At 35.0% G+C, this 26,211-nt stretch overlaps 1 protein-coding gene across 15 annotated transcripts in view; it reads left to right on the top strand.

Annotated features, from left to right (window-relative positions):
* The window catches only part of MECOM (MDS1 and EVI1 complex locus), a 622,387-nt gene extending 596,505 nt beyond the window's left edge, over positions 1-25,882 (top strand). For 5 of the 15 annotated variants that reach the window (XM_030929613.1, XM_030929617.1, XM_030929619.1 and 2 more), the window contains 8 exons: positions 1,160-1,186; positions 7,218-7,384; positions 8,496-8,573; positions 14,165-14,334; positions 16,304-16,448; positions 19,150-19,386; positions 20,204-20,387; positions 24,324-25,874. In XM_030929613.1, the coding sequence (XP_030785473.1) occupies positions 1,160-1,186; positions 7,218-7,384; positions 8,496-8,573; positions 14,165-14,334; positions 16,304-16,448; positions 19,150-19,386; positions 20,204-20,387; positions 24,324-24,458 (1,143 nt within the window). In that variant the 3' untranslated portion in view covers positions 24,459-25,874. Of the gene's footprint in view, positions 1-1,159; positions 1,187-7,217; positions 7,385-8,495; positions 8,574-14,164; positions 14,335-16,303; positions 16,449-19,149; positions 19,387-20,203; positions 20,388-24,323 lie in introns of all 15 variants that reach the window. The other 10 variants (XM_030929616.1, XM_030929646.1, XM_030929630.1 and 7 more) reach the window with 3 other exon arrangements.
* Positions 25,883-26,211: the final 329 nt, after the last annotated feature.

The following is a 26,211-nucleotide window of genomic DNA, read 5'->3' on the forward strand; positions in this document are numbered from 1 at the left end:
CTCTGAATGTCCATTTCATTTGTTCCTATGTTGGATCCTTTGCATTCACGATGATAGCCCATTTGAACATCCATGGAAGTCATTTGTCAATTACACTATTGTAAAAGTGGCTATTATTCCTTGGTTTGATGTTTCTATACTTTTAATATTATTTTTGGTTATTTGCACGTTTTATTTGCAAATATTTGGCTTTGAATACATCTGCAACAGACTCTTTTTTTACTTCCATTTCTGTCCTTTCTTCATTCTTTTATATTTTCTTTCTTTTAAATTGGCTGATTATCCTGCTACTACATTCCAAGGAACTGAGGAGACAGTCTTTTCCTAAGTTATAATATGTGAAAAATCACTTAAATCTTCTGTTCTTCATGTTCTATTTTGCTTTCAACAAGTGTTTCTTATGGTTACATTTCTTCTGCAATCAAGTTTTCATCCTTTAAAAACTACGTATCTTCCTTAATAAAGACACCACAATGTATATAAGCAAAATATATATCTCCTTTAACCAAGCAAAATGATATTTTAAACTTTTGTGTCTCCTGGAAGAGCTTCTAACCCACTGAAGGTTTTTCCAGTGAATCTTGTCATAAATTGTCATTAATAGCTAGAACTTTTTAGTTTTCCATTAACATTCTTAACTGTTCTGACTACTGATGGTCTGAGTCCTATACTAATAAAAATCAAGTAGTGAATTTCCAAGGACATTATCCTTTGATTATCCTTTTGTTATTCAGTGATTCATATTTGAGTAAATATATTTTCTTTGTTATTAACATTATAAAAATGCAAGAGATTGGATTTTTACAGGAAATGGCTTAATTTTTGGCTATTAGAATAAATTTAGGGATATTGTTTTATAGCAAGTAGTAATTAATAAAAAGGAAGCATCTGATTTGCTGTAAGATTCTCTAGTAGGTAGCGTTTAGCTTTCTTGTAAAAATGAACCTTGATTCAAACATTTCATTTAGGTAAATAGAGGAAATTCAACAGTGTTATAAAAATATTTAATTTTTATTTCCAAAGCTTTTACTCAAGGTACAGTTACATGATAAGCAAAAACTACTAATTTAGTACAAATGTTAATTTCTCAAAGGATAGATTGCAATAAAGATACCAACACAGAAGTAATTTTTTGTTTTTGTTTCAATTTTGCTCCCAGTTCCAACTGCCTGATCAGAGAACTTGGGTAAGTTTCCTACTTATATTTTTGACTAAAATGATGTGGCATTAAAAAGAAAACAGCTTAACATTCTAAATTGCTGTACAGACGTAAAGAATTCTGAACCCCTTTCCATTACATGATATGGCTCCAGCAGATAGTTGACCTGCTTTCTCAAGCTGCATTCTTTCAGTTATAATTGGGCATTTAGTGAGCTAGAAATTGTTTACAGAATGATTTTATTCGATAAATCTGATCCATTCCACATAATTATACCTTGATATGGAACTCTTTCTGGACACCTGGGAACACCCTGTTAAACGAGGCTTCGAAATGGGTCACTAAGTGAAAACAACCATTATTTGGTGGAGCCTGTATCAGCATGTAAAGATGCTTTTGATAAAGCCTTCTAAAGGATAAAACCTGAACTTGTGTGTAGATACAGGCTGATATGGGAAATCACATCCATATATCCCAGGGCAGAAATTGGTTCTGGCTATCTGAAGATATAAAACTAAATGTTTACAAATCCACATGTAACTAGTGAATGGATCTTTTAGCATCTAGTCTCACTTCCTTGACTTTCAGTTACTATTTCCAGATACAGTCAGTTTCAGTTAATATATTAGTGGATAGCTTTATTTTTTATTGTGGAAGATACTCAGGATACAAAGAATACTGCTTATTTAGTTTTTACCCCCAAATAAAACTCGGTCAGTGGAAATAACATATAGTTAAAAATATTCTCTAAGTATATGTGTTTTTGTTTCTCTTTTTCACTGAAAATTATCCTGATTTCTGATGAATGGGCAAAATCTTGGGATATAGTTCAGCTGTCCTTTTAAAGTCACTGGATAATTATATATAAACTTAGTTGAAGCATTTTAGCATTAACTTGTTTCCTCTATTTGATATTAGTTTTTCCTTACCAGAAATTTCTTCATTTTATCTCTTTTGTGGAATACGTAAAATTGTGATTTTTCTCATTCTGATAGACTTTTAAGGTTTAAGTTTATTTCAAAAGTATACAAATATTTATGGAGAGAGGGAGAGATCAACCCGCTAACTTAGGCAAAGTTGTGCAATAGATGGGGTTGTTTTCTGATTATCCTGGCCTGCATTTCCAGTCTTCTTCCTTTGCATTTCCTGCTAGAGATCTGTCTTGAGTATTGTGCCTCATGGTCCTCATCTTTTCTAAGGTACAGTATGACTTTGACAATAGCTCTGTTGTTAGCTGGTTGAAGCTTAAGGTGTTGACCCCCTGCATACATGGCCAATGATTGTGCCAATTTACAAAGGCAATATAGATTTTAAGTTAAACTACCTTTTCTTACAATACAACAGCATAGTGATTGCTGTTGCAATGCTTTGAAACATTCCCATTCCATTGAGTCACAGGTTTTTTGGAGATGTGATTTACATTTGTATTATAAAACATATTAGTAGGGAATATTAAAGATACATGTTTATAATTTTTAGTGGTAAAGAAATCTCTATGTGGATTGTTTGTAACACAAAGGATACATGCTTGAGGGGATGAATATTCCATTCTCCATGATGTGATTATTTCACATTGTATGCCTGTATGAAAACATCTCATGTATCCCACAGATATATACACCTACAATGTACCACAAAAAATAAAGAAAAAACTAAGTGATTTCATAATCATGGCTGCTGAATGTGATACATGGAGTGAGATAACCACAAAATAGGAATATTTACTTCTCCCCCATATGACCATGATTTTGAGATTTCTCAAGATTATCAAGTGACTAATTATAGAAAACTACCAAATCTACAAACTTTCCCATCATAAGTTATTTATGAAAAGTTAGTTATTTTATGATAAAGTCATGTGTAATCTAATTTGTAAAACATTGGGTCACATGATTAATGGTGTTGTTGGACATATCATTTCATATAATCAGGTTGTCACTTTAATAGTTTTAATGAGAAACCTTTTTATGTCATCAATTATTGGCTGCCAGATAATAAATGCTAAGTTAAGTGCTTAGGACCCAGTTGATAATATCTTGCCTGCTGAAATGTTTTTAAAAATACTAACTTTATTTGACTAGAGAGATAGCTACATTTTTTGGTAGAAGCTAGGGAATTGTGTCTAAATACTAGCTTGCGTCAGTATAAAGTTAATAGCCTCTTGGGGACTGGAACAGGGTGAAATGACTTCCTCTTCCAGACATCTGGCTGCAGATAACATCAACTATTATATATGTAAATAAAAATTACTGTTCCATAGGAAAAAAACTGTCATTTACTGATCTTAGATTAGCCTATGACATTAATGAATCACAGGGTAATATATTTTTAAAATATATGATCTAACTTTTACCCCTTTGATTTCCCCATTCTCAGCAAATTTCTTATTCGTCATAGTAGATATTGCTCTTCTCATTTGATTTTTTCATAATTTAAAAACATACAGCTAGATTCCGTTCCATTTATTCCAATTTATCTTGATTTTTAAAATTTAAAATTAATCTCAAAACTTACTATTTCTCCTGCAAAAAGTGTGTTACTTTTGGAGGAACATCACGTGAGTCAGACCAGCCAGCAAGAGAAAGTTGGGGTTTTGATCTGTACACTCAATAGAGCTCATGTTAATCCAATACCCTAATCATAGGTATTGACTAGGGCTGATGATGGTCACAGAACTGCCGAGTTGCCCCAACTAGCAGATGTCTGAGTCGCTTCTGTTTATCTTAATGTGGAAACTTATTCTTTTCAACTGAGGTCAAGTGCTGTAAGAGCAAATATTAGGAAGATGAAAAGAAGGATTCAACGAAGGCTTTTACGTTGCTTCAGTGGTTGCTGGCTGGGCAGAAAATGTTTTGTGTACGTGTGTATGTGTGTTAACAGTTACCCTCAGCTTGCTTCCCATCTTCTTTCCCTCCCTTTCCCCACTTCAATTTAATCCTCTTTTCATTTGACACCGGAAGCCAAAGGTGGGGGCAGCTTGTAAGACACTTGCATAACCCTTATTCTTTTTCCTATTACCTTTAAGAATGTCATTATTTAGCCATCAAGCCCATAATCTATTTTCTTGTTTCTTGATGGTTTTCCCAAATCGAAACCGTTTGAGGAAAAATAATCACAGTGATCTTTCTTCAAAAGGAGCTAGCTATTAGCAGCTACTAAAGCAAGACACATTTCTCAACAGCCAATTGCTCTCAAATAACTTGAAGGACTTGTAGTTTATGTGTGCTGAAGATGAAAGCCGAGAATAATAGTCATGAGTAAGCTATTTTCCATATAAAAGGCAACGTGTTTCTATAAGATGTTTTGTTGCAGGAATCTGAGTATGTCAGCAGGATGGACACTCAAATGATTTAAAACCACTAGATAATGAACTTTTACTTAAATATTAAATGTACCTAAATAAGACATTTATAATCACTACCCGTGCACTAACTGTTCTTCCGAATAAATGTGTGTGATCATGACCCTTACCCATGCTTGTTACTAGTGCTAATCAGTTTGAAGGCCAGAGGTTTTCACTAGAAAACTTATTTCTTGCTTTCTTGCTGGGTGGAATCTCAAAATGATTTTCTACAAGGAACAATTAGAAGGAAGAAATGCAAATACAAGAGTATCATAAAATATTTCTGGATTGATATTTTAATAAAGAAATCCAAAGTAACATGGACATGCTAATGCTCTGTCTAGAAGGGAATAATGACCATGTTCTGCAGAGACAGAACTTCCTCCAACCTCTGTGAGCAGCAGCATCATTCCATATCTCTCCCCTGTGATCAGTATGTGTCAAAATCCTTCATCGTGACAAATGTGCTGTCCACTTGCATCTGTGGAGAATGTTTTAGCAGCTGAGTGATTATGAATCAAACCCCTGAGCTTATAGCCCTTACTGCCTCCCAATGCATTCACATTTGTCGTCTGACAAGTAAATGTATCTTGACTTTCCTCTGAGATTTTTTTGTACCATGTTTGATGAAAGACATTTGGCAAATTGGCAGTAGTACCCTGTACGTTGCAATTTGTAGCTAGCATTAGGAGTCCAGGCATGAAATGAGAGGGCAGGCTCCAGGATAAAGGGGGAGAAAAAGAGAACTAACTAGAACATGAATAGTCACTTGAAGAATCAAACACACAATATTCCTTTTGTGAGAAGAGATCATATTCAGGCCATGCTGTCAGATTTTGCTCTGCTTTAAGAAGTTGATGGTATTCTGTCCAGTTGGGTGTCCACAGAATATATGTCTTGTTAATTTTTCCTTCTGAGTAGGAAATGTTGCCTTTTATTTTTAACTTGAGCTCATAAATTAGGCCTCCATCTCTGTCCTGCTGTCTCATTAGCAAAAGGATAGTTTCTTGGGTTGACCAGTTGTTTGAACTTGCAGTCATCATCTCAATTCTTATGTATCTTCTGGTCGAGTATCACAGCTCTTTGATAATTTTATATAATGTATATAGAATGCAAACACCTTTTAAAATAGCTTCTTGAGCTTTCTAATGGCACACTGCCCTGAGAATCAAATAAATAATGGGTGAGTTGATTTAACAGGATGGCCTGAAAGCTTGTTTTTCTACTTAAAAATTCAGTAATAAGCAGCTTCCAAATAAAATGTGAGCCCTGAGGAAAACCAACATGTTGAGAGGGTCAAAGGAAAGGGGAGAGTCCCTCTGGCTGTGGAGCTTAAGAATCAAGCTAAGGCTGGGCACAGTAGCATATGCCTATAATCCCAGCACTTTGGGAGACTGAAGCAGGTGAAAGGCTTGCTTGAGACCAGGAGTTCAAGACCAGCCTGTGCGACATAGTGAGACTTCATCTCTACAAAAAAATTTTTTAAAAACAGTGATCAAGCCAACTTTAAAAGTAAATGCCATCCTCTGCTTGTGACTCTCAAATAAGTGTGCAGGTGAACAAAAACTTGAAGATTATAAACAACAAAAATTAGATTATTGGGGGGAAGAATTAGGCAGGGATAGTTTTCTTTCAAGAATGTTTCTCTAAAAGCATGTTTACATGAACAGCTCCCCCTGTCTTACAAGGTACATGCCAAGTTATGTTATATGAAATTATACTAACATATGACGAACTGTCATTTCAACTCAGTCTTTGTCTTTGATGAAATTAATATTTAATCAAAATTATTTGTATATGATCCCACTTAAAAATATGGCATATCCGCCGGGCGCGGTGGCCCAAGCCTGTAATCCCAGCACTTTGGGAGGCCGAGACGGGCGGATCACGAGGTCAGGAGATCGAGACCATCCTGGTTAACACCGTGAAACCCCGTCTCTACTAAAAAATACAAAAAACTAGCCCGGCAAGGTGGCGGGCGCCTGTAGTCCCAGCTACTCGGGAGGCGGAGGCAGGAGAATGGCGTAAACCTGGGAGGCGGAGCTTGCAGTGAGCTGAGATCCGGCCACTGCACTCCAGCCTGGGCGACAGAGGGAGACTCTGTCTCAAAAAAAAAAAAAAAAAAAAAAAAAAAAATATGGCATATCCAGATGGTAATTTAATGTAGTCTTAGGCAATACCCTCCTATACATTTAATTTTTTTCTTTCTGAGTTACACATATTTGGCTTAAGCTGTAATTTTGTAACACTTCATGTTCTTCCATGCTTTCAGTTCTTTTCTTGGGACTGCATGGTTCTTATGGTTTTCATTGCCTAGGCAAGGCATATAGCAACTTTCCCTATAATTTCCATTACGTTAATATCCATCCCATGATACTAATGCTGTCACTTAATCAAATAAAAAACTTGACTTGGCTTTATTAGCTCTCTTATATATTTCAATGTTCAATTATATATCAGATTATGATAAAATGGCCTAACCAAGGTCTTATGGAAAAAGTTCACTCAGCGTTTTATAAGCTTGGTTCTACTTATGGTATTTCCCACATAAATCAATTCTGTTGTTGTTTATTTAATATTGGGATACTACAGTCTCTTTCTACAACCCATCACAGATTTCATGCTTCCCTTTTAAATGATGTCCTTGGTTTGCCAGAGATTATAATAGAAGACAAGATGCCAAACGCTTCATGGTCTTGTGCTTTTACCTTTCAGATGTCAGCTATTGAAAACATGGCAGAAAAGCTAGAGAGCTTCAGTGCCCTGAAACCTGAGGCAAGTGAGCTCCTACAGTCAGTACCCTCTATGTTCAACTTCAGGGCGCCTCCCAGTGCCCTGCCAGAGAACCTTCTGCGGAAGGGAAAGGAGCGCTATACCTGCAGGTAACTGAACAGTTAATCATGGCTGACTTTCCAGAAATCTCCCCTCTGATTTCAAAAGGCCTTGCTGTTTGTTTTGGAAATTATTCCTGATTAGATGATTAATAGCCACCATGATAGATCTCAAGCACTTCAAAGTGTTCTTCATTTAGTGAAATATAAAAATAGTGTTTTTAAAAAATTATTAAATGTGAATTTTAACACAGGCCATTTGGTTGTGATAAATGAGGTTGGAAACAGTCCAAATACTATCTACTTGTCTCACTTTGATATTTATGAATTTTCTTTCACAATTAATTATTTTCATCTAAAGGTATACTACTACTGTGCTCAAGCATATATTCATTAATTGTCATGGCATTAAAGAATAAGGCCATTAATTAAAGACCAATAAGGTCCACAAGTGAATGAAACTAGCTAGTACATTTTTTGTTACTCATCAGTAGTAAAGCTTATTTTATGTTTCTGGTTTTGTGTGTGATTTTTTTTGCTACATAATTTATGCTTATAATTTCTGAATCATCTTTAGAAACGTGTAGGTATCTGACTCAGGCATGCAACTTTATCTGCTCTTTGAAAAATATGTCACTTTCTTTCCAGAAAAAAAGCTTTTATGAGTACATACCTTGATGGATGAAGTCTCAGGATTTTGTCTGATCTGATACCACTCTATGTATAGGGAGTTATCACTGTGACTGACGTGTAAAATGAAACATTTGAAATGATGTTGAAACATTTGAAATCTGTTTACATCAACCCAGAATCAGAAACTCTAACCATATTTTTATCCCCTTGTCTGGTTCAATTTTGTGAATGTAAAAATATCGAGTTAATAAGAGAGATGTATAGGAGTAATCAAAACTAAAGTCTATTTTCATAAATTGCTTGCTTATATGTGAATAAATTCAACCAGACCTTAGAATTAAGTCTTTATTTGTAGACTTATTTATATTAATATCTGTGAAATGGCTTTGTTACAAATTTTAAACACCAAAGAAATGTGAGTTCCATGCAAGATTAATTGAACCAGGAATAAGCATCTGGCTGCTGTGTGGCTTGAGTGAAATATAGTCGACTGTGCTGACTTTCTTTTATAAACATCTTTTCATAACAGATACTGTGGCAAGATTTTTCCAAGGTCTGCAAACCTAACACGGCACTTGAGAACCCATACAGGAGAGCAACCTTACAGGTTTGACAATGATATTTGCTAAATATCTTGACAAATATTGTAGTAATTAAAGTGAGTTCATGGACACGATTTCATAGGAGGCTTTTTTATACATGTCTGAATATATGTCTATTCAATTTTGAGTCAAGAAAGAATTGACTAATGGCTAGGATCGAAATTAGAAGAGTTCTGGTTTCTTTAATCAAGGCTTCCTATCTCTCAGTTTAAAAGTTCCAGCACAGTGTCTAGGACAGAATAAGTACTTAAGAAATGCTAGCCATTTTAAATATTATTTTTTATTATCATTGTGTTCTCTTTTCTCAATAATTAGGATGATCTTAATTGACAAAAATCATAACATTGCAGCCTTCCTTTTCCAAGCCTCAGATCTCTGCTAGGAGTTAACAACCCATATGTACTTTTTTCCCCCAGCACAGCTAAGTCATTTTCCATGGGTTACAATAGGAGGTTTAAAGAATAGATTAGGCTGGACACAGTGGTTCACGCCTGTAATCCCAACACTTTGGGAGGCAGAGACAGGTGAATCCCTTGAAGTCAGGAGTTTGAGATCAGCCTGGCCAACATGGTGAAACCCTGTCTCTACTAAAAATACAAAAATTAGTTGGGTGTGGTGGCTCACACCTGTAGTCCCAGCTACTTGGGAGACTGAGGCAGGAGAATCCACTGCACCTGGGAGGTGGAGGTTGCAGTAGGCCAAGATTGCACCACTACATTCCAACCTGGGTGACAGAGTAAGACTCTGTCAAAAATAAAAAGAAAAAAAGAATAAAGGAACAGATCTTAAACCTGGGGAAGTCTGGGAAGAAGAAAATGTGAAACTAGAGGTAGGACAGATAAAATATACTATAGAAAAAGGGGTAATTTTATCAATAATTTCGTAAATTACCTCTTAGCTTATTCTATTACAGGCCAAGATTAGTTATATGACACATCGAACACATCTAATTTTAATATTGTTTATGAAAGATTGAAAATAGACTTTTTCTAATTTTAAAATATAAACTACATTGTTTAATGTTCAATGCCTTGCACACAGTATTAGGTACTCGTAAATATTTCTTCAAAGCATGAATATTATATAACTTAAGTAATATCATAATGTCATTCTCCTTTGAAATTCTTATACATTGCTTGTATGCAAAATTATTTTTTCCTGAGTGCTAAGTTTTTCTATTAAAACAAAAAAGTAAGTTATTTATCACATTTCAAATATATTTTTTTTTAATGGTAAAATAAGAAAATGAGTCATTTGAGGATAATTGAAATCTTAGGAGAAAGCTAGAGGGAGCTAAACTTAAAACATCAGTGTTTTCTCAATTTCCTTGCTTTCCTACCTGTTTTATAAATCACTAATTATAAGTGATATATTTCCAATTTATACATGATAGAATGCACTTGATATAACAGGTCTCAGGGAGATGTAATACTGGGAAGTTTTAGATGATTTCCCCTTTTCAGAAAATTCTATTACCAGAAATTCTGCTTAAGTGGAAGGAAAGGTTTCCACACTCATGTTTTGTTATGGCAAGAGTACTGAAAACTGTGTTATCAGGTTCATTTTACTCTTTCTTTGTACATAAATTCAATGGTTTTATTCCACCCAATAATGGCGCTATTATCGTACATATATATTTTTTAAACCACAAACCAGAATTTTGGTATAGCTGGAGATTTTACACAATTATTTGTCCAGCCCCTCTGGTTTTATTTATTTATTTATTTATTTTTTCCTTGTGGAAGAATTCCAATGAACAGTGTAGAAAAAATGAGGAAAACAAAATCACAATTAGGACATCACAATAATAATTGCTACAGGCAAGATCAATTGAATGTTAAAATGAGTGTATGTAGTGAACTAGAGTTTATAGTTTAGTTAATGTATCAATGTTGGTTTAAGAGTTGTGACAAATGTACGTGAAATATATTAACAATAGGGAAAAATGGGTACTATGTACTATCTTTGCAACCTTTTAATAAATCTAGAACTCTTCTAAAATGAAAAGTTTATTTAGGCCAAATGTGGTGCCTCATGCCTACAATCCCAGCACTCAGAGAGGCTGGGGCAGGAGGACCACCCAAACCTAGGAGGTGAAGACCAGCCTGGGCAACACAGCGAGACACCATCTTCAAAAAAAGAAAACTTCATTTAAAAAATAAAAAATTAGTGAGTGAAAGTTCAAGGAGAAACAGGATATTTGCGTAGCCCCAAAATATCTTCTGCAAAATATTTGTTAATTAGAAAGAGAAAAAGTAGTAACCTTATAGTGGAGAAACCTGGCAGATACTACCTTATCCAAATGATCAGGGTTAACAACGCCAGAAGTTAGACATGTCAGCATCATGTACCCTTGATAGGATACACTGAGAGGGCATATTGTCTCTGTGCTATTTTCCCCCAAAATTTATAACCTCACTCTAATAATGAGAAAATATCAGACCAACCCAAATTGAGGAAAATTCTACCAAATTCCCTATCGGTATTATTCAGAAGTATCAGGGTAATTAAAGGCAAGAAAAGACTGAGGAACTGTCAGAGACTGTAGAAAACTAAGGAGACGTGACAGCTAAATGCAATGTGGGATCTTAGATCAGATCCTGGAACAGAAAAAGAGCATTGGAGAAAATTGGTGATATTAAAATAAAGTCTGTATTTTAGTTAATAGTATTACATCAACGTTAATTTCCTAGTTTTAATGAATGTTAGGTAAGATGTTAATATTGGAGGAGCTGAGGTAAAGGGTATATGGGAACCCTTTGTACTATGTTTGCAACTCTTCTGTAAGTCTAAAATTACTTCAAAAAGAAAAAAATTAAATAAAAAAATTAATATGATATGTAAATTATATACAGATTATGTCTGCTTCCTGTGGCTGACCTGTGCCTTCTGGAAAGTTCTATTAGGTTTTAATACTTTATGTAGTAAAAGTTAAACATGGTCCCCTATATAGAAAATTCTCTCTTCAGATAGATAAATACCAGTAGACCACAAGCTCCTTGACAGTGGAATCCCCCCCTGCCTTTTTTTTTAATAGACAGTAGGTCTCACTCTGTAGCTCAGGCTGGTTCTGAACTCCTGGCTTCAAGCAATTCTCCCACGTCCACCTCCTGATTATTAGCAGGAGGAGGGATTATAGGCAGGTGCCACCATGTCCCGGATAATCCATATCTTTTTCATCTCTGTGTCCTTGATGCATCAGCCCCTCTGTTTTACAAATGAAAAAATTCAGATTTACATATGCTAATTGCCTTCTGCAAAGTCTGATACTAATAGAGTCAGGATTAAAACCCAGGCCCAGAGCTCTCACTTCAGCGTTTTTATTTTGCATCATGATATCAAAGGCTCGTCTGACCTCCATGTCTGCATCCGATAACTAGGAAGGCTTAATAGTATACTGCCCATGACTGTGTTGTGTGTTCATTTTAAGAATTCCTAAAACTTAAGCTCTTATTGGAGTTGTGTAGGAGGAATTGATTTTTTATTTAGAGCATTCTTTTTCTGGCCAAGACTTTAGTAGAGGAGAGATAGAAAGTAACAACTGATCATTGGTTAGAACATGCTTCTTTAGATTTGAGAAGATGATGCTTACTAGATTTGGAAAAGACCCTTTGTGTGCAAGCAGAAAGTTAGGAGCATGGTAGAAACATAATCTCTCTTCCTCATGATTTGTGTAGAAAGTGTTTTGGGTGAAAAAATTTTTTACAGTGTTTCGTGGGAGTATGTTTACTCTAACAGGGTTTTCTAGGTTATTCTGCTAAGCACAGAATAAATTGTGCTAAATATAGCATGGTTCTCATTGCAGTGGACCTTGGAGGTAAACAGAGTTATTGCAGAGAAGGTCATAACTTTATGTGCATTTAAAAAAAAAAAAAAACAGGGGTTAAAATATTACAACTACCATAATGTGGGGTTTCACACATTTTTTATTAATATTGTAAGTGAGGAAAGTTGAAGAACCTTATGATGCCAGAACAGTTTTTTAAGGGGGAAAAATTAAATCAGTACTTGTGTTGGTTTATTGATACTATGCCAAAGTAACTAGTTCAACAGATTATTTTTCCTACTGAACTGACTAGACTTCTGGCATCACATAAGGACACCCACAGAAGCCCAAGAACTCTAGTGGAATGGGCTGATTTCTGCTTTAGAGCTCTTGAACCACTAACTCTGCATTCAGAAGTGGGAGGAGAAGGGCCCTTCACACATGGAAGGATGAGTTAAGAATTTTCTGTCCTCTAAGATTGAAGTTTTCATTTAAAAGTCATTTGGAGGCTGGACGCGGTGACCCACGACTGTAATCCTGACACTTTGGAAGGCTGAGGTGTGTGGATCACTTAACGTCAGGAGTTGGAGACTAGCCTGGCCAACATGGTGAAACTCTGTCTCTACAAAAATACAAAAGTTAGCTGAGCATGGTGACACGTGCCTGTAATCTCAGCTACTCAGGAGGCTGAGGCAGGGGAATCGCTTGAACCCAGGAGGTGGAGGTTGCAGCGAGCCGAGATTGTGCCATTGCACTCCAGTCTGGGTGATGAAGTGAGTCTTCATCTAAAAAACAGCAACAACAAAAAAGTCATTTGGAGAAAGTTAACTTTTTTTTTCAAGTAATATGTCCCCCCAAATCACAGAAACAAATGATGGCAAATAATAGAACCTTTACCTTAAAATGACAGAGGACAATAACCTCAATTACTAAAAACCTTTTTCTTCTTCACTGATGAGAACTAGGGGAAGGGGGCCTTGCATTTTTATGTTTTCATTTTATGACTAAAGGAAAACGTTAAAAATAATTTATGGTATTTTTATTACATGGACGAGAGAAACAATTAACCAACCAATAATAAGTGCTTTCATGAAAAATTGACCTAGTTCAGAGTGCTAGAGACTCTTTCAGAAAAAGAGAAATGAAAAATAGGGAGTAATAGGAAGGGAGATAAATGGAAGACCTTTGCTTTTTTTTTCACAAAGTGAATTTAGTGGCATTATTTTTTTATAACAGTTTAAAGATTAATAGAGAAAAGGCTTTATGGTAGATGATTCTTGGGTATCAGACTGAGTTATTTACATTGTCTTAGTTTTAAAAGTCTAGGATGTTCATTGCTACTTTGAAACTGATAATGGAATTTTCTTTAGGATTAGCATCTGAGAAAGTGAATTTCCTGAGAAATTGGTTAATCAGACTGCAATTTTGAATTAAAAAGTGATGTATTACTGTATTTGAAAACTATATGAATGTTTTATGTTTGTTTACCAAAAAATTAATTGTATTGTCCTAAGCAGAAGATAAAACAATGCTACTGTTCCTCAGTGTGCTTTATTTTATGAGGTTTACTTAAAATATTGGTACTGATTAATGAATTTGGGAGCAATCAAATCACTAATATTTTATGGTTTTTGATAAAGTCATGAAAGTCTTTAAAGTGACCACAGTCTATTGGAATTAAAATCTTAACTGTGTGAATAGTATTCTCCCCGTGCCTTTCCTTTAAAATGTTGTTTTATGAGTGGAGATGATTTTTGAAAGCTGGCTAACTAGTCTTGAGAAATACCTTTTACTGTGCTTGTAAATATTTTCTCTTTGTTTATTTTTCAGATGCAAATACTGTGACAGATCATTTAGCATATCTTCTAACTTGCAAAGGCATGTTCGCAACATCCACAATAAAGAGAAGCCATTTAAGTGTCACTTATGTGATAGGTGTTTTGGTCAACAAACCAATTTAGACAGACACCTAAAGAAACATGAGAATGGGAACATGTCCGGTACGTAATAAATTGTGTTATAAGTCAAATATGACTTCTTTTTCATATTTTAAATAATAATAAGATAATGTGATCTTTCTTCTTTTATTCCACTTTGACACCAAATCAGGTCTTATTGTAAAAATTTCCAGCAAGTTTCTATTGAGATTTTAGAATAATGTGAGCAATGTGACTGTTGATTAATTGATGATTCAGTGGCCCTATTTGTATTATGTTTTTTATCTTCCTGAATTCATGTTAATGGGTAATTTTAAGCAAAGAGGACAATGACCTAAACTCGCAGGAGACTTATGAAACAAGATTTCCTTAATTGCAGGGGACTGTCTTTTCACCTGTTGGCACAGAATGTGGCCCCTAGGCATGGCAGAGTTTCTAGAGTGGCAGACCCAGAATGTCACCCTCTGAATATTAATCTAGAAAGCATAGCTGCTTTTGTAAAAGGCCTGCAGATCAGAGAACCTCTCTGGGTAGTTTTTGTTATGACTCGGAATATGAGACTATTGACATGATCAGAGCAACCCATAGCAAATGATAGTGGTGCTTTGTTTTTGTCACAAATTCTTATATAAAATTAAGATAAAAGTAACTGGCATAAAACTAGACTTTTCTTAACTAGAACCTTGCCAGCACATATTTAGCAGAAGGGATTGTAGGTTTTCCAGTCTTTGGCTTCTAATAGTTAGATAATAAGTCATTAAGTAACATTTGCCAACTGGCATACGTGTGCAGAGCCAACCTGTGCAGTCACAATTTGTCTCCAGAGAATAAAGGTTATGCTTTGGGAGTAGGGGAGGAGAGATACAGAGTTCAGGCAAAGAGATTTAAGAACAGAAAAAAGTTGGATTAATACAGACTAGCAATCTTTATTGATGGAATTTTTAAATTATTAATCTTTCTTTCACTGTAAAGGCACATTGTTTATGATCTTGTCTGATTACTACCTAAAAGTATATACTGTTCATCTCCCTCAAAGTCAGCAATTTAATGATCATAGTTTTAAAATATTAGATTTTAGGTACAGAAGTATAATCCAATATGCAGAACTGACCACACTGTCTAACTGTGTGTACCCTTAGAGCAGACAACTATAATTTTCTTATCAAAGTTATTTTAGAAAAAATAGTTAAACATGTAACGTGTCAACATTAATACTTGTTGACCTAGATTATAACCTCTTTTAGGTGAGGGGATGTTTTAACCTCTTGTTTTTGTCATATAGACTATTGTGATGAACTATTATATTATAGATACTTTGCAGGCAAGATAAACAACAGGAAGCCAATGTTGGTGTAAAACTCAACCACATACAAAGTGTTTATAGTTGATTAAGTTTATGTAAGCTTTACATCAATCCTGTGATACAGGTATTGTGAGTCTCGCGTTTCATGGCCAAGGAAGCTGAAGATCATCTTGTAATCAGCAGATCTAATATTGTCCTTTTAATACTACACCAGCCCCTGGACTGGAGTGTTCTGAGTCAACCCACAGCTTTGCCCAGCAAACCGGGATGCAGAATTTTCAGTGTGCCTTTAAACTGTATTTTGTTATATGCTTTAGCACAGCAGCCAAAAAAAAAAAAAAAAGCATGTTGACTGCAACCAGGACTTCATATACAGTGTCATATGGCAGAATCTATTTAAGACTTGTTCATAATTTGTCTCACCCTAAATTCTCATTATATGAACACAAATGTTCTCATGTCACAATAGAGGTAAGGAAAGCTAGTGAGAGAAGCAACTTCTTTGCGAGACTGTACTTCATGATTTCAGTGGTTCAATATGTTCCCAAAGGACTGTCATGGCCATGTGTATGATGGTAAACTGGGGAGACTTTGACCTCCTAAAGTTATTAATATAAATAGGGCATGTTTGAAGAAACAACACTGATCAAATTCATAAGGAGTGAGTTTCCAAATAAGTAGCTAGATAAACAATAATCTTTGTCATAAAAGGCTTTCTGCTCCACGCAGGTACAGCAACATCGTCGCCTCATTCTGAACTGGAAAGTACAGGTGCGATTCTGGATGACAAAGAAGATGCTTACTTCACAGAAATTCGAAATTTCATTGGGAACAGCAACCACGGCAGTCAGTCTCCCAGGAATGTGGAGGAGAGGTAAAGCTGTTTTTTACTCTTTAAACTCTGTGACGACTGAAATGAATATGTTTTAAAATATACTTTCTATGCTCACTTTTGTGGCACTACTATTACTTCAGTCACCAAAGACTGGTATATATTTAGTACATATTAAATACCACATGTGCTTCCAAGCATTTTACATGTATTAATTAATTTAATTTCATGGTAACCCTGTGAGATAGCCACTGTAATTTTAGCAGTGAAGAAATGGAAACATTGAAGCTTAAACCATTGTGTCAGAGGTCACATAAGTAATCAATGGGATTCAACCTTAGCTGTCTGGTTCCAGAGCCCATAATTTTACCAGGATTTACCTAATTGATAGCTGAATAGAATCTGTTATCAAAATTTCAGAAGTAGAAGGAAAGGCCATCACAGAGTTTCAGTTGAATCACTGATCAATACTGGTTACTATTATACGTTATAAATTATACATATATTACAGGTAATATATGATTCTATATATATGTGTTATACCTATATACGTATATGTATATTCTGTATATATGTAATATACATATTATAGTACATATGTATGTATGCATTTATATATGAAATACCCATGGAGTTTCCTCCAAATATATTTTGCATAGGAACTTTTTTAGTCTTCTTAAGATTCTATTGCTACTTTATGCCCTCTTAAGTGACTACTCATTTAATTCTGGCCTGTTTATTTCAGTGGATATGACCATCCTTGTTTTTACCGACCTGATGCACTGGCTCCCTTTTGTCATCATCAACATTAAGCATGAATAGCTTAATTCATTTAAAAAAGCTTTTAATGCTGTTAATGATAATACTTAACAGTTACCCAGCACTTCACATTGCATATGAAGTTAATGAAACACTATTTCACCAAAACTACTGGATTTAATTTTTCTTATCTATAAGCTATAATTAAATATCTGTTGTTGAGAAGTAGACTTTTCTGGACTAACTATATAGTGACCTATTAAATTAGGATGCTGCATTGTAAGTTTTTAAAAAACATGACATTAATTGAAAGTTCCATTATTTTTCGTCATGCAAGTATTACTGGGTTAGTGTCCTCTATTTTTGATGTTATTAAAAGTCAAACTTAATTATTTTATGTAATTTCTTCAAGGCAAGCATCAAATAAACATTTTTTACTAAAATAACAAAAAAAAAAAAGACCACTTCTGTTCTTCAACTTGTGTAAAAGTGTGTCTAAGAAAAACAAGAAAGAAGACCCTTCCAGTCTCTCAGAAATCTGATAACCACACCAGTGTGCAGTTGGATGTATCTTTCCCTTTACTCGCCCATTTGTGTGTGTGTTTCTGTCTGTCTGTCTGTCTGTGAAAGGGAGAGGGGAAGTAGATGATCAGAAGGACAAAGTAGCAAGAACAAGCAAGAAACAGTAACAATCTTACACTTTGATAATGATATTTACTTCATGCATGTAAGAACCCTTGAACAAAACACACCATTTGGGTTCTGAGATGCTTATTCAAATTTTCTAGCCTTTAATTGGCGATTTATGAACCTGTATAGCTGCAACATCTGGCTTCAACATGTCTAAACAGCACAGAAGTAAGAAGGTTGAGTCATCTAAGTTTTTCCCCTGAACTCCTGTCAGGCTACTTTTGATGAATAATTTATTCCCTGCAAATTGCCACATTTGAAAACTTAATTAACAAATAGATTTTCTTAATTATGTTGGCTTTTGTTACTTTTGATTTTCACCCATGTACTCTTTTGTTCTTTTATTTTTTCTTTCATTTTTTTAAAATAAAAATTTCAATCCACTCATGCAAGCAAGTTGGCAGTGTATTTGGAAACTAACTTATGTCTGTGTATAAATTTTCACCATTCTTTGATAAAAGAGGTTAAGAGATTGTTTGTATTAAAAGCTTAATAATGATATGACTTTTTCTGGTCAAATGGATTCTTACTATCTACTTTTGTCACATCCAAGATTGTTTTATTTATTTTTTAATGCTGGGAAATCTGAATATTAAATTGTACTCATTTTTGTTATGTGGGAAAGTGATGGGGGTGCATTGTTGATACCTGAGCTTTTTCCACCCTGGTGTTTTCCTGAGAAACAAGGAACTATTTCACATTCAGACTGTAAAAAATAATTTGAAAATAGTACAAATAAGTGAGCTCTCAATCACTTCCACATTTGGATAGAGTGGCTAAGTGGAACATAGCACAAATGTCATCTAGTTGTTTCTTGGCAGCTACTTTAACATTGTCTTTGGACTTTCAGATTCACTTCAGGCATATGTATTGAAGCTACTGCCCATGAGTGATATGAGTTTTCCAGGAATCTATTATTTTAAATGGCAGGTACTTATATGGTAATTAGGTAAATTGTGCTGAGAATGTATTTGTGTGCCTTTTTATATGATATATATAGAAATATCAATTATCAAGCAAAGTCTGATAAGAAATAGGAAACCAAGATTGTTTCTTGGGTTCTGCCAGAGGCTTCATTTATAATCTGAACAATCATACAATTATTTTTTTCTTTATCTTCCCATTTGTGAGGTCACATTATTTTTTCATGGTTGACATAGAACGTAAACAATAAAAAATTTCCTGTGTAAGTGTTGAAAATCTAAACTGTTGTTGGGAAGACATAATAAAGAAAGAAATTACGATTTTAAAAGTGAAACCAACATTTGGACTTTTTTTTTAATGCTTTTGAAAGAATGAATGGCAGTCATTTTAAAGATGAAAAGGCTTTGGTGACCAGTCAAAATTCAGACTTACTGGATGATGAAGAAGTTGAAGATGAGGTGTTGTTAGATGAGGAGGATGAAGACAATGATATTACTGGAAAAACAGGAAAGGAACCAGTGACAAGTAATTTACATGAAGGAAACCCTGAGGATGACTATGAAGAAACCAGTGCTCTGGAGATGAGTTGCAAGACATCCCCAGTGAGGTGAGTAACTTGGGTGACTTTAGAAACTAAGTTATAGTAGATCCACATACGGTTGCAATTCCTCCTGTGATAAGCAATTTGTGAGTTATAAATAACAAAAATTAAATTTGAATTAGTAAGGGATACTCAGTGGATTGGATTTAAATAGATGAAAATAAGGTGGCCATCAACATAATCCACAAGTGTATAAATACATCAGGTTTTGTGCAACTCTGATTAACCTGAGGTGGGAAAGATAAAATGAAAACTACATAAGTACAATCATTTATTGTTAGATTCTACCTATAAAACTCAAAGAAAAATAGAGATTTTGACATATTTAATTTATGCAATAATCTGGTATGATCATCAGTTAAGTATAATTGAGATAAATTTCACTTCATTAGATATATATGTGATCTATATAGATGATAACTTTTTAAATGAAAATAAATAACCAAACAGTTAAATTGATGGCACTGTTATATTTACATGATGGATATTGACTAAATATTGTCATAACTAGCTTTACTTTACATGGAAATTATGAATATATGAATTCTGTCTCTGCACATTACTGACAAATGTGTCACTGACTTTAACTCTTTATCTCAAATATATGCTTGGTTTTAGTTACTAAAATCTTAACAGAAATATATTTTTAAGGCATGATGTCTGTAAATATTTATAAAAACCCAATCATTGATGCATGCTACTTAACCCTGCAGATACATCATATGAAGTTTGTCAGTTGTACAGATAGATTCAAATGAAAGTGATTTGATTAGATAACAAACTGAAAAAAAAAATTTCTGTGTTTTTCATTGGTTCATTTTAGGTATAAAGAGGAAGAATATAAAAGTGGACTTTCTGCTCTAGATCATATAAGGCACTTCACAGATAGCCTCAAAATGAGGAAAATGGAAGATAATCAATATTCTGAAGCTGAGCTGTCTTCTTTTAGTACTTCCCATGTGCCAGAGGAACTGAAGCAGCCGTTACACAGAAAGTCTAAATCGCAGGTACGGATTTTCCCATAGTACAGCATCATGGTTACATTATGCATGAAACGTACATTTCCTTTGACTACCAATAAGCAAATATTCTATCTTTGAAATATTTTAGAATCCAAACAGGGTCAGATACTTTTCTAAAAATGTTCATATCTTTACTGTGTTTATGACCAAATCCAAAATAGGTAAGCAAGAAAGCAATTAATTTAGCTGCATTCTGCATAGAAATTATATGACAAACCCCATCCTACACTCATCTTTCCTTGACTTTGTAATTCTCTTACTTCTGTACAGTTAGTTCATCATGTTTGTTTGCAAATGTTTATGTGTTACCTCAGAGTCATTTTCCATGTCTATACTTTTGTCAATGTAATTATATATTAAGATTTTTCTGAAAAGTGAATTCTATTTTTTGTCCCCTTCTGTCTAGTAAATTGTTAGGTGTAGTTAATTAGTAAGTCATCTCATGTTGTAATTTAATAGTAAAATGAGGATCAGAAATGAAGTGAGTTGCCAAAGGTCTACACCAACTTACTGGCAGGTTTGGAAATAAAACCGGTCAATTTTAAATTCAACGAATGAATGAGTGAATGAATGGTACTCAAATTTATTAGGCTGTACAGCATTGTATCAGCACTATGATAACTAAAAATAAATCCATTAAAGGGTCCATAAATAGCAATTAAAAGAGCCTCAGTGTTTTTGTTACAAAATAAAGGAAGTCAGTACTTTTTGTTGGACATCCACAGTCAACCAGGTTGTTCATTCAGGTCAATTAAACTTAAAGAAACTTCCTATTGCCATATTTATTGGGCACTGTGGTCTAATTGCCTGATCCATTAGTTCATTTTGTAGGTGGCCTGAACTGCAATGTGACCATCTTAGTTTGTTCATTTGGAAATGATTTTCTATTTGGGTAAGATGTCTGGGTTGGTCTTAACAGCAAATGTAGTAATACCCTAAGGAAGGTGGGAAAAACATTGTGTCAGTGGGATAATACAAATCATTAAATAATACTCAATTTAGTAAAAAGTTCTGAGATATTATGTATGGTAATAGGCAAAATAAATGTTCTTTCTCAATTGAAGTCAAAGCAGCCAGCATCTACAGAGGCTCCTGGAGCCTACCTCCATGAACTTGAGAACATCACTTAAAAACTATAGGTACCATTTCCTCATTGTAAAAGGGGTAAGTGGATTTTTATTCAATGGGGATAAAAATGAAGTTTTCAGTTTTTAACATTAAAGGTAAACTAGCTAGAGTAGACATTTCATTTTTACTTAGAGACATCCATAAGCGGTGGCTAGTGTTTTTTTTAACCCTTGATTTCCCATTCTTCCATCCTTGTTGATTAGAGATAGCCAGAGTATTCAGGTTTTTGGTCTTTTGTTACTTGTTTCTTTGTTTGTTTTTGAGACAGGGTCTCACTCAGCTGCTAAGACTGGAGTGCAGTGGTGCAATCACAGCTCACTGTAGCCTCGACTTGCTGGGCTCAAGTGATCCTCCCACCTCAGGCATCTGGATAACCGGGACTATAGACACTCACCACCATGCAAGGCTAATTTTTCAATTTTCTATAGAGATGAGGTTTCACTATGTTGCCCAGGCTGGTCTCAAATTCCTGAGCTCAAGCAGTCCTCCCACCTCAGCCTCCCAAATTACTGGGATTTGTATAGGTGTGACCCATTGCACCTGGACATGGTTTTTTCTTTTTAAATTTCTTTTAATTAGTTCACCAAAAATGCTTCTCATTTATTATAAGATATAATACCTAAAAACTCCAGAAATGGCCAGAAGTGATAGAAGACAAAAGGGCCTGAAAACCTAGAGATAAGGGATGTAATTATAATACATTTTAGTACCAGCATTTTGACATAAATCCCCTGCCCAGTTGGGCTGTTACCATTATAAGAAATACGAGCATTTTGCAATCCTAAGTCATATTTTTCTTGTTACTTGATCACATTATACAGATAAGTTTGGAAATGGTCAGGCCTTTTTGCAAATTCACTTTATTTCATAATACCATTCATTCATTCATTTATTAACTACCAGCTATATGCTGGGCACTGATCCTTATATATGAAAATGTTTATTTCCTTTGATTACCAAAAGGCAGATATGCTGTTTTGCCATTTTCTAGAATCTAAAGGCTCAGATGCTTTACTCAAAGCATTCATATATTTATTCTGTAATTTTTATAGTGATTGAATTGAAAATAGTTGACCAGTACAATAGTAGCTGCATTTTGCATGTGCTCTTCCTTGAGAAACTCTATCATGTAAAAATTAATTTCATGAATAGGTACTATTTATGTATTACCTCAGTCAGGCACACTGAGCTAAACACTTTATGTAAGTTAGTGCGTGTGATTCCTCCACAACTCTTGGAGGCCAGTGCTGTTATTACTATCATCTGTTTTATAGGAGGAAAGCAAAGCTTAAAAGATTAAGAAACTTGCTCAAGGTCACACAGCTAGGTGAGTAGAGGCAGGTTTAAAGCCAGGATTAAAACTTAAAATTCCCTCTGTACTCCCTTTTATCTTCCCAAATATCAGAATTTAACTCTTTCAGAATATTCTTTATCTTTTTCTCTAAAAGTAGGTACATAATCAGAATAGATAATTTAGGTTCAATGCTCAGTTAACCCATACTTTAACTCTGCCAAAGATAAGTACTCCATATTATTTATTCTTAATTCCTTAGGATCTAACACAGAGCCTGGCATAGAGTAGATGCTTAAGAAATATTTGTTAAATGGATCATGAGATATCGTAGAGGTCCAAAAGGTAAACTGCATACATAAAAGTCAAATGTGTACATTTAGAGCGATGACCCAGCAAATCAAAATCAGCCTGCAAGGGCAGATTTTCTAACTGAATGCAGTGATTATGGAAGAAACCACAGACTGGCCACATGTCTCAGCATGACTCCTAGAGATGAAATTCTGCCTAACAACAGAGGCATTTTGTCTTTGTTTACAGACAGTGGAATGTCTTTGGCAGGACTTTAATGATTCCACTTCAGCAGCATTTTGACAAGCAAGTTTAGCAATGGATGAGACCAACAATAGCGAATCAACAGTGAAAAGTTCACTCACAAGTCAAGACCAAACATTCCATTTGAATATTTTACTTGGCAGCAAATGGGGGATTCTCTGAACAGTTATTTAAAATTTGACATGATAATAGGGAAGAAAGAGCACTTCCTCACAGAGCACCTCCATGCAGCTTCTGCTCAGCAGACATTGGAAAACAAGTTGATTAGAACATTGTTGGGTCGTGTGTTTGGTTGTATTTTTTTTGGTAGAGCTGATTTGATCCACCTCAACTTGTGGGTGTCAGTACTGAGTATGTCAAGCAAGGAGGGAAACTGGAGAAAAGACACTGGATTAAAAGTTGGGCAGAAATACATTTTAGTTATGCTTCTCCCAGTATATATCTAATTGAGTGACTTTGGGCAAGTCACTCAAGCACCTTCAGTGCTTTCGGTTATAAAGTGTAGGAGTCAGGCTGTATCCTCTACTAGGCCACAGCTCTGTCAAGGTAGGTCTATGGATAGAGACCTATTAATATTTGTGGTTTCAGTCATAAGCACACAATCATATTTTTAGTGAATTGAACATATGTAGTGGATGGATGACTGTATTTGCAGTTGAACAGGAGACCGACTCATCTTTCTCAAAGGAGGCACTATTTGCATTTTAGGTAGGATAGTTCTTTTTGGTTCTGTAGAGTGTGTCACTTTTGGGGTCTCCTAGGCACTAAAGGCCAGCAGTAATCCCATGTGATTTCTACAAAAAAATATGCCTCCTTTGCCAAACACACCCATGAAAGATGCCCCTACTCAGGGTCCCATCTCTTTCCGTTTTACCAACAATATTCTTTGATCTAAAAGTGATGTTTTTCAAATGCCATTTACTAAGTCTCTCTCCTTTTTACCCCAGGCATATGCTATGATGCTGTCATTGTCTGACAAGGAGTCCCTCCATTCTACATCCCACAGTTCTTCCAACGTGTGGCACAGTATGGCCAGGGCTGCAGCGGAATCCAGTGCTATCCAGTCCATAAGCCACGTATGACGTTATGAAGGTTGACCAGGGTGGGACCAAGTCCAACAGTAGCATGGCTCTTTCATATAGGACTATTTACAAGACTGCTGAGCAGAATGCCTTATAAACCTGCAGGGTCACTCATCTAAAGTCTAGTGACCTTAAACTGAATGATTTAAAAAAGAAAAGAAAGAAAAAGAAAGAAAAAAGAAACTATTTATTCTCGATATTTTGTTTTGCACAGCAAAGGCAGCTGCTGACTTCTGGAAGATCAATCAGTGCGACTTAAAGTGATTCAGTGAAAACAAAAAACTTGCTGGGCTGAAGGCATCTTCCAGTTTACCCCACCTTAGGGTATGGGTGGGTGAGAAGGGCAGTTGAGATGGCAGCATTGATACGAATGAATACTCCATAGAAACTGAATTCTCCTTTGTACAAGATCACCTGACATGATTGGGAACAGTTGCTTTCAATTACAGATTTAATTTTTTTTCTTCGTTAAAGTTTTATGTAATTTAACCCTTTGAAGACAGAAGTAGTTGGATGAAATGCACAGTCAATTATTATAGAAACTGATAACAGGGAGTACTTGTTCCCCCTTTTGCCTTCTTAAGTACATTGGTTAAAACTAGGGAAAAAGGGTATGTGTATATTGTAAACTATGGATGTTCACACCCAAAGAGGTTAAGTCAGTGAAGTAACCTATTCATCACCAGTATCGCTGTACCACTAATAAATTGTTTGCCAAATCCTTGTAATAACATCTTAATTTTAGACAATCATGTCACTGTTTTTTTAATGTTTATTTTTGTGTGTGTGTTGCGTGTATCATGTATTTATTTGTTGGCAAACTATTGTTTGTTGATTAAAATAGCACTGTTCCAGTCAGCCACTACTTTATGACGTCTGAGGCACACCCCTTTCTGAATTTCAAGGACCAAGGTGACCCGACCTGTGTATGAGAGTGCCAAATGGTGTTTGGCTCTTCTTAACATTCCTTTTTTGTTTGTTTGTTTTGTTTTCCTTCTTAATGAACTAAATACAAATAGATGCAACTTAGTTTTTGTAATACTGAAATTGATTCAATTGTATAAACGATTATAATTTCTTTCATGGAAGCATGATTCTTCTGATTAAAAACTGTACTCCATATTTTATGCTGGTTGTCTGCAAGCTTGTGCGATGTTATGTTCATGTTAATCCTATTTGTAAAATGAAGTGTTCCCAACCTTATGTTAAAAGAGAGAAGTAAATAACAGACTGTATTCAGTTATTTTGCCCTTTATTGAGGAACCAGATTTGTTTTCTTTTTGTTTGTAATCTCATTTTTAAATAATCGGCAAGTTGAGGTACTTTCTTCAAATGCTTTGTACAATATAAACTGTTATGCCTTTCAGTGCATTACTATGGGAGGAGCAACTAAAAAATAAAGACTTACAAAAAGGAGTATTTTTCCCCTCTGTGTCGTATTTTTCCTTCATGCAATTTTACTTTCCCTTTGGGATCCAATGATTTAAAGATATGATGGCTGGGATCTTGATGCCCTACAGATATGCGGAATGTAGAGCATGTTTGTTTTGTTTTGAGATAGCATAAGTGATAGTTCTTGGGCAACAGTGAGTCTCGCTCATTGCTCTGAACTTTCCCCATGTGGTGCAGTCAGGGCTCAAGTGCACCACAACCCAGTCCTGGTATCACTTCATGTTCACAGCATCCACTTAAATTAGGACAAAGAGCGACTTACAGGTTTTCTACAGATGGTATGCCAAAAGGAACTCAGTTT

Source organism: Rhinopithecus roxellana, chromosome 1 (genome assembly GCF_007565055.1).
Source record: "Rhinopithecus roxellana isolate Shanxi Qingling chromosome 1, ASM756505v1, whole genome shotgun sequence".
NCBI classification, from domain to species: Eukaryota; Metazoa; Chordata; class Mammalia; order Primates; family Cercopithecidae; genus Rhinopithecus; species Rhinopithecus roxellana.